Raw genomic sequence first — 10,010 nt, 5'->3', positions numbered from 1 at the left:
GCCACAACTCTAAATTCAACTTCAGCTACCTGGCATGGAGAGCCAAGCTGCATATGGCACAAAGGCCTTGTCATTCTGAAGCTCAAAGTCAGTGAACTCATAACCATGGTCATCAGCTTCTCCCTCTTTTTCTCGTCAGCCTTCATATATTACCACTCACTCTTCCAACCAGTTGGCCACTTCGTGCGGTAGCTAAGAACTGGTGCCTTTGTATCCTTTCGATACACAAAATTATAACAGCCAAAATTTTCGTGAAGACCATCCGCCCTGGCCTTTGTCTGGTAATGCAACTCGTGCACCCGACAGAAAGCTTTGGCATTAGGGCTCATCCCCTGGCTTTGGAGGGCCCAGATGTAGACACTAAGTCTAACAATCGCGTTGGGTGTCAACTGATGAAGGTATATTTCAAAATGCTTCAAAACTTCGCCTATCATATCATAGAGAGGAAACCGAAGCCCGGCCCTGAAGAAGCTTTTAAACACAACAACCTCATCATCCTTTGGCTCTGGAACCACTTCTTCACCAGCAAAGCGAAGAAGCCTGCTCTCAGCTTCACCAAAGTAACCCAATTTCTTCATAATGACCATATCATATGACGTCACGGTGGATCTGCCAAAGTCAAGATGACTAGGTTTTTCTGGGATCAAGATGGTGTAATCTTCTTCGTCTTCATCACCACTTCTCTCTTCAAATGTGATTCCTTCAGCTTCGGCAGCCAGAGTAACTTCGGCAGCAGGCCCCTCTGGCACAACAAGACCTGATTGCCTCATCACCTCTGAAATTGGTGCTGTCTCAACTGTGTTGACCTCGTCTCCCTCGTGAGACACTGTATCAGTTGATTGCACTCTGGCCATTTCAATTTCATCTTTTGACGAAGCTAACCTTAAACGATGAAGCGTTTGTTCGAGAGCGCAATGCAGAAAGCTTCATCTATGGTCAAATTTTTTAACAGCACAACAGTGCAATGGCAATGAATAACTCCTCACCAACTCATCTGTTTATATAGTGCTACAGGGGGGAAGGTGAACCGCCAGGCCGCTCGCACTCGCTGAACGGTGGACCGCCTGACGCCTGAAATATTATAATCGTTTCTCGACAATGAGCTCAGGGAAGGTGTTTTTCGGACCTTCGGCATTCTGAAGCTTTCGAGTTTTTCGTGGATCGAGCTCGTTACGAAAAACGATCTAGCACCGCGAAGGGGCTACTGTTGGGGGCCTTTTTCTCCGTCGAAGGTCCTCTAAGCAAAAACACCTTCGGTAGGACGATATGCAAGCAGACGCGTCATGAAGATGAAAGCCGAAGCTACGATTGAAGGAGCTTCGGCATGGTGGCATGCTAGAGACGAAGGATGGCACCGACTTAAAGAGAAAAAGACTACATACTCCCTGATAATTTGTATTATGATTATAATTAGTTATCAGTGACACGAATGTAATTTTGTCCGGGCTGCGTTCCGTGCCTATAAATAGATGAACAGTACCTTCGTACTGTTCACGCTGAATTGTAATCACTCTTGCGTCACTCTAGCTTCTTTTCATCTTTTATCAAGCCGAAAGTACAAATATAATATAAATATTATTGATGTTTATTCATGTTTAATAAGAGTATAAATAATCTAATGATTTGAAATGATTGTTTATATTCTTCTCATGTTTTATATGTATTTATTTACATCTTCACCCATTAAAATGATGAAGGTATGTCAATCATGACCTTCGTCTGAAAATCATTATACCCCAGGGGAGATAATGCTTCGAAAGACGAAGGTCTTTAATCATTAACAATTGTGTTGCTTTGTTATTGATGTATAACATCGAAGAACAAGGATCAACAATTGGTTTCACTATATTTCCTCCCTCCATTTTTCAGAAATTCAAACTGAGAAACAGATAATAGCTAATCATCACCACTCATAATTCTCGCAATTAGTTTCACCATATTTCCCCTCTCCATTTTAGTTATTTTGTATTCCAGAAATTTAAAGTGAGTAACAGATAATTTCATGTGCAACCAAACAATATAATTTTGGAAAACAAATTTCAATTTCTAATTCCATGCTCCAATAATTACATCTAAACGGGGTATAACAGTCATCGCCACTCATCATTTGCTATTTTTTGCCCATGCTATTTTCTCACCGGAAGCCTCACTGGCTACTATCGCTGCCACATTTCCTGGGAAAATGCGGCCAGTCAATCCCCTCGTTTCCCTCACATTCAATTAAATCATCGTTAAGTAAACAAAATTAATATTGTTGCCTCCATTTCGCCATGACGCCGCCGCCGCCGCTCCTCGCCTGCCTCCTCACCCTCGTCCTTGCCGCTGCGGTGGCGCCACCGGCGGGCGCCGTCTGCGTTCCGCGCAAGCCCGGAGGCCATAGCAAGCCAGGAGCACCGGCCAAGTCTGCGCCATCGAAGCCGAAGCCGAAGCCCACGCAGGCGCCGGCGCCGCCGAAACCGACGCCGATCGCTCCGGGCGCCGACATCGTGAGGAGCCTGTGCCTGAAGACGGACTACCCGGACCTGTGCATGTCGGCCATCGCGAAGCAGCCGCAGCCGCAGCTGCCCGGCGGGAAGCGGCTGGACGGCGCCGGCGTGCTGCGGCTGGCGATGGGCGCCGTGCGCACCAAGGCCGCCGAGGCCAAGGCCGCGGCGGGCGCGCTCGCCAACGACCCCAAGACGCAGCAGCTGGCGCGCGGCCCGCTGCATGACTGCGTGGAGTCGTTCGACGACATCGCCTATAGCCTCGACCAGGCCGACAAGGCCCTCGCCGGCGGCGACCGCGACACCACGAGCACCATGCTCGACACCGTGCGCACCGACGTTGACACCTGCGACCAGGGCTTCGAGGAGCGCGAGGAGCTCACGCCGCTCATGGCTAAGCAGGACGCGGAGCTCGCCAAGCTCTCCAGCAACTGCCTCGCCATTGCCACCGCTGCCGGCTTGCGCTAGACCCCATGTATCGTTCGGTCATCCATAGCTGTGCATGTGCTAGCTCCTAGGCAGCAGCAACAACATATACTGCCCCTATAATTAACTCTCCACGCATCAGAGAAGCTTCACTCATGCAACACACTTGTAATTGTATATCCAGGAAGAAGATGTAGTTAGTGCAATCGTTCCGGTTCTAACGTTGCAGTACCTTCTTTCTTGATTCTGTTTCCTTTTTTCCTCTTCATTCCTTCTATCTTCACGAAGAACTGAATGTTGACTGAAGGTGACATGGATGCAAAACTTGATCATGTTAGAGAAACTCCTATGAGTTTCTGTAAAATTTGAGTCTTAAATATTAATCATAGTTTCAGAGACTCCAAAAAAAATGGCTCTCCAAATAGGCGGGAACCATTCGACCAAAGATCTTTTATTCTAGCAGCAAACCTTCCCCGCCGAAGCATATCGGGCCCTACTCCTGTGGTCCTGCCTACGGTCAAATCTACAAGTACTGTTGAGCAATTCAGGCATATTTGTTTACTGAATGTGATCTACAAAATAATCACAAAAGTACTCACTATTTCTGTAAACTTCAGGCCTATTTGATTAGCTCTTATTTGTCAAGTATACCTCTCTACACCATGGGTCTTTATATGTTTCGGCAATTTTTTATATGGTACTTGTCACACTCGGATTTAAGGGATAAAGTCGTGTACGTCTCATATATGCGCCAAGTAAAAACAGCACATAATAACAGAGTGCATAGAGATAAATGTCACAAATATCATAGATATACTTATTACATAACAGAAGTCTTACAAAATAAATGGTAAAATAAAGCGAACTAAATATTATTCCATGGCGCCACAAAGCTGACTGGGAGACGCCACCTAGATCAAGTCGAAAGCCTCAGTGTTAGGCGGCTCCTCTTCGACTACCTATTCTTCTCCTGTGGGGGGTGTGAGACAACAAGAGTGAGTTCACATATGTTCATCGCTCAACAAGTTGTGGGGAATAATGTGTATGAACTCACCAATGGTGTGAGTTCATGTAAAGTGTAAGGCTGAACAATAAAATAAAGGTTGAAGCTGAGCATTGCTTTTATAAGTTGGTCAAAATTTTATTACCAGTTACTAAGTGTAATTAAATACCAAACCATAGTAATAATTAATAAAAGTAATAATAAAATAATCTCAATGCGATGCAAATGACAAATTAAATTTAATTCCATAAATTAATAACGTGAGTGTCCGAGCTGCTCATGACCGTGAGCACAGCTAGTATACCAGTTTTACACTCTGCAGAGGTTACGCATCTTTACCCACAAGTCTTGTTACCCATTTGCCACGGGGTTGATCGAACCTCATACACCTCTACCAAGGAAGCGAGGCAAGGTACCACTACGAGGCCTTTACAAAGTTCCACTGGCTTCAGAAAACCCGCTACAGGAAGCTCCAATGCAGGGATCCCTCGCCTGACCGCCATCGCAGTAAGATCAACCCAAGGACCTCCTATGCTGACCACTCCCCTACTTCCCTTGCCCTTATCGGGTAAGGTAGTCATCCACTAGCTTTCCTAGTTAATGGCCGTCCCATACCACCCTTGTGGTAGCACTGTTTTCCCGGTTGGTTCTCCATGTTCCCATTAACATAATGATCTTATCATGAACAATAAATAATAAACTGACAATAAAAAGTGTAATCATGAGTGATGTATATCTCTATACCCAAAACCACATAAAGCAATGGTATATACTACCCAAAAATATTCAGTGGTAAAACAAGGTATAAAGATAGCCAAAACTAGGGTAACCTATTGTAACACCCCGTCCAATCCCTGGACCGGCGATACTTACTCCTGGTAGCTCTCTAGGATCATATATTGTCCCCACAGACCAACACGGGTGTTTTGTGCACACTTTGTCCTCACTCATGCGCATCCGAGAAAACTTCCCGGTCGGTCACCCATCCCAAATTGCTCTGTTGGAACTTGCTCTCCTGGGCAAGTTGATCCAACGGGGGAGTGAAAGTAACGTAAACAAGGTTTTGACTTGAGATGGCAATTGCTCTGTTGATCCAGCCTCTCAAGGGCACTGTATGGGGGTATTTATAGGTGCATGAGTGCCCAACGTCTCGATGTAAGGATGCATGTACCCTCAGGCACCTGGACTATCCCCGGAATATTCCTATAAAGGAGGGTTACAGACTGTCATTACAGAAAAGCCATTACAAATCGGGCCTGTAACACACTTCTCTGTGCGGGGCCTGTTACAATGGACCGAATCCCACGTGGGCCTCCAGGTCGGGTGAGGACGTGGGACGGGGCGACGTCGTCGTGGGCCTTCGTCTTGTAGTGTAGAAGACGAAGGGTGGACCTCGACAGTTGTTTTGCTTCCGTCGGTGCAGCGGGATAGACGAATGCTGGAGCGAAGGGTAGCGTCTTCGCCTTCGCCCCAACATGCTCCAAGCCAAGCACGCTTAACTTGGAGGTTCTTTCGAGACAGACTTCCGAAAAAGAAGATGCATCTTATTGGTATGAATACACTATTGATTCTATTAAGCCTTGGGCCAAAATATCCCATCCGAGGGGCCAGGATATCACAATCCACCCCCCTTAGAAGACCGACGTCCTCGTCGGTCAACCCCAATCTAGGAACCTCCCATCTTGGCCACGTCTGTATGTCTAGTGTCGTCATATGCCATGCCATGTGACCACTCCGGGCCCACATGCGCCATGCGCCATATACCCGAACCCCCTAGCCCACATACGCCCGTGAAACCGCAAGGGTCGGCTCTGATACCACTTGTAACTCCCCGTCCAATCCCTGGACCGGCGATACTTACTCCTGGTAGCTCTCTAGGATCATATATTGTCTCCACAGACCAACACAGGTCTTTTTTGCACACTTTGTCCTCACTCATGCGCACCCGAGAAAACTTCCCGGTCGGTCACCCATCCCAAATTGCTCCAAGCCAAGCACACTTAACTTGGAGGTTCTTTCGAGATAGGCTTCTGAAAAAGAAGATGCACCTTATTGGTATGAATACTCTATTGATTCTATTAAGCCTTGGGCCAGGATATCCCATCCCAGGGGCCAAAATATCACACCTATTGGATCCCATCAAAATTAACCTATGCAGATCATTATGATTAATAAAAACATTACTAGGTAAAAAGGAAGTGATCAAGGGCACAACTTGCCTTCAACGAGCTCCTCCTCAGCAGTCTCTACCAGCTGAAGCCCTGGATCCGATGTGGCTTGCTCGTCTACTCGCATCAATATAAACATACATAGTATATAGAGAAAATTAACATCACAGCAAACATGTAAACAAAATACATAATAATAATCTACACATTAAAATAAGATTCTAGGAACATGAATCATTAATTTTGGAGTTATAGATTTTAAGTTATGAATTTCTAAAGGTTTTATGTATTTGATACAAGATTAACTAAGAAATAAATCTTATTACTGTTTTCATGTCAAAACAGAGACACTAGGTGATAAACAATAATATTACAAAATTTTAGAAACTGGAATAGATCAATTTGGAGTTCATATGAATTTTCTATGAATTAAACAATTCTAGCATTTATTTTTACACTAAAATTCCATTTCTAATTCAATTTCCCTATTATATTAACTCTCTGGACTGTGCACCATTTTTCTGGAATGTGCAAGGGCTACGACACAATTAAACCCTAGACGCAGAGAACTTTGCACTAGACGGCGGGTTGATTACGGGAAAGACGAGGGTTTCTTTTAGAAAGTGCACGCAACGAAGGGGTATGGATCTATTCTGACCGTTGGATCTGGGTTCAGCGCTCAGGATTAGATCTGGTCTTTAATGAATCGGTACGTGATCTAGTTCATCGGATCTATGATCAAGGGCTACTATTTATTATGCGCGGGATCCGATCTCGCCCCCACATCGACGATCCAACGGCCGGGACAAGCCCACGCCGAACCGACACACTACTTCTAATCCACACCGTCCATCAAGATCTGATGGCGCACACGCTTATTCCTAACCTGGGAACTCGCCACGGCGGCGGGCAGTCATCCCCCACGGCGGCGCGCTCACCGGAGACCGCGCCCGACGTTCGAGTGCCCCCCCGACCCCCACTGTAACACCCCTGGTGTTACTGGCACTAAAACATGAGCATAACATCATGTGCATTGACATTTCATGTTGCTTGTAACACCTAAAATGCATTCACTAGGTAAAAATTTCAAAGGAAGTTGTGATGAGGTGACTTGATGTGTGATTAAGCCTAGGGTAGGGTACTTAACCCTGAATTAGGGCTTATGGATGAAAGTGAAGCCAAAATGAGTAAAAATCTCAAAAGTCATTAGAAATGTTCAGAAGATATCAAAGTTGATGGACTTCAGTGGCACAAAAACCCTAAAGTACTCAAAACCCTAAAAGAAACCCTAAAAACCCCTAATTGGAACCCTAGGAGGGTAAATGTAAGTTTTCGGCACTTTTGGACCACACTGCAAATAGAAATGTGATAGAACATCACAAACCAAGTAACTTTTACATTGGAGGATTTTCTAGTATTGTGGGGAAATTTGGACTTATTTGCAAAAGGGTCACATGAGCACTAGATAGCTAAGTCTGAAATTTAGTGTTTTGGGTCAACTTTGGAGCTCTATATCTCTAAATCTACAAGGATTTTGCCCTAGGTCAACACATAAAATTTGTAGAGCTATGATAGGAGTATAACTTTGCTTAAGTGACTAAGCCTTGATCACATACAAAATTTGGAGTAAAATGGACTCAAAGTTGGATTGTCAGTCGCTACTGCAGACTGAATTATGGCCACTAGTGAACTTGGAAGAATTTTGTCGGGGACCATAATTAGGGGTACCCCCAAGACTCCTAACCTTAGCTGGTAACCCCCATCAGCACTAAGCTGCAAAGGCCTGATGGGTGCGATTAAGTCAAGGCTCGGTCCACTCACGGGACACGATCTCGCCTCGCCCGAGCCCAGCCTCGGGCAAGGGCAGCCGACCCCGGAGGATTCACGTCTCGCCCGAGGACCCCCTCAAGCGACGGACACACCTTCAGCTTGCCCGAGGCCCAGTCTTCGCCAAGAAGCAACCTTGGCCAGATCGCCACGCCAACCGACCGTATCGCAGGAGCATTTAATGAAAGGTGGCCTGACACCTTATCCTGACGCACGCCCTTCAGTCGACAGAGCCGAAGTGACCGCAGTCACTTCGCCGCTCCACTGACCGACCTGACAAGAAGACAGCGCCGCCTACGTCGCTACGACTGCTGTGCCACTCGACAGAGTGAGGCTGACAGCGGCCAAGTCCGGCCTCGGGCGCCATAGAAACTCCGCCTCGCCCGACCCCAGGGCTCGGACTTGGGCTCTGCCCCGGAAGACGACGAACTCTTCCTCGCCCGACCCCAGGGCTCAGACTCGGGCTCGGCCCCGGAAGACGACGAACTCCGCCTCGCCCGACCCCAGGGCTCGAACTCGGGCTCGGCCCCGGAAGACGACGAACTCCGCCTCGCCCGACCCCAAGGCTCGGACTCGGGCTCGGCCCCGGAAGACGACGAACTCCGCCTTGCCCGACCCTAGGGTTCGGACTCGGACTCGGCCCCGGAAGACGACGAACTCCGCCTTGCCCGACCCCAGGGCTCGGACTCGGGCTCGGCCCCGAAAGACGACGAACTCCGCCTCGCCCGACCCCAGGGCTCAGACTCGGGCTCGGCCCCGGAAGACGACGAACTCCGCCTCGCCCGACCCCAGGGCTCGGACTCAGCCTTGGCCTCGGACGACGGTTTCCGCCTTGCCCGACCCGAGGTTCGGACTCGACCTCAACCTCGGAAGACAGACTCGACCTCGACCTTGGAGGAGCTTCCGTCTCGCCCGACCCAGGGCTCGGACCGACCACGTCACAAGAGGGGCCATCATTATCCTACCCCTAGCTAGCTCAGGCTACGGGGAACAAGATCGGCGTCCCATCTAGCTCGCCCCGGTAAACAAATAATGATGGCGCCCCGCGTGCTCCGTGACGACGGCGGCTCTCAGCCCCTTACGGAAGCAAGGAGACGTCAGCAAGGACTCGACAGCCCCAACAGCTGTCCTTCCGCAAGGCTCCAGCGCTCCTCCGACGGCCACGACATCACATGAAAAGGGTGCCAAAACCTCTCCGGCTGCCACAACAGCATGTACTTAGGGCGCTAGCTCCTCTCTGCTAGACACGTTAGCACACTGCTACATCTCCCATTGTACACCTGGGCCCTCTCCTTACGCCTATAAAAGGAAGGCCTAGGGCACTCGTACGAGAGGGTTGGCCGCGCGGGAGGACGGGACGGCGCGTGCAGGCCTCTCGCCCCCTCCCACGCGGACGCTTGTAACCCCCTACTGCAAGCGCACCCGACCTGGGCGCGGGACAAACACGAAGGCCGCAGGTTTCCCCTTTACGCCTGTCTCCTTGTTCTCCCCCCTCCGTGCTCCGTCTCGCGCCGACCCATCTGGGCTGGGGCACGCGGCGACAATTTACTCTTCGGTCCAGGGACCCCCCGGGGTCGAAACACCGACAGTTGGCGCGCCAGGTAGGGGCCTGCTGCGTGTTGACGAACAGCTTCCCGTCAAGCTCCAGATGGGTAGTCTCCAGCAACCTTTCCGGCTCGGGACGGTGCTCTGTTTCGGGAGTCTTGAGTTCATGTCCCTCGACGGCAGCTATGACATGATACTCCTTCCCCCGCCGCGCGACAGCGACAATGGCGGCTGACAACCCGCCCGCTGGCGGCAGAATCGACGACGTCTTCCCCACATGGCGGAAGAACAACATTCGGGTTTGTCCCGTAGCCTCCCCCGCCGACGGAGGAGGAGGCGGGGCAACCAAGGCTAAGCAGGAGGCGGCACCTCGTCGGCTGTCGAGCGAGTCGACGGCGCCGGCGCCCCAACGGGGGACACGTCGGGCATCGACCTCGCGTCTGAGACGAAGACGAGCGTCGTTTCCCCGCAACACGCCAACTCCAAGCGGACGGGCGACGCCAGCACGCTCGCAAAGGACTTGCTGGGCGTCACCCTCGTACCCGAGACGACGGTGCA

At 49.6% G+C, this 10,010-nt stretch overlaps 1 protein-coding gene across 1 annotated transcript; it reads left to right on the top strand.

The window, feature by feature from the left end:
• Window positions 1-2,270: 2,270 nt before the first annotated feature.
• Window positions 2,271-3,137, top strand: LOC103644961 (pectinesterase 3). Its single transcript, XM_008668103.2, has one exon. It carries the CDS (start codon window positions 2,271-2,273, stop codon window positions 2,949-2,951), a length of 681 nt encoding a protein of 226 aa, XP_008666325.1. The 3' UTR covers window positions 2,952-3,137.
• Window positions 3,138-10,010: the final 6,873 nt, after the last annotated feature.

The sequence above is a fragment of the Zea mays genome, chromosome 1, assembly GCF_902167145.1.
Source record: "Zea mays cultivar B73 chromosome 1, Zm-B73-REFERENCE-NAM-5.0, whole genome shotgun sequence".
Lineage (NCBI taxonomy): Eukaryota > Viridiplantae > Streptophyta > Magnoliopsida > Poales > Poaceae > Zea > Zea mays.
This window is presented reverse-complemented; position numbering and strand designations above follow the sequence as displayed.

Coding starts and splice junctions, on each gene's coding strand:
- LOC103644961 (XM_008668103.2), top strand. CDS start 2,271: ATGACGCCGCCGCCGCCGCTCCTCGCCTGCCTCCTCACCCTCGTCCTT.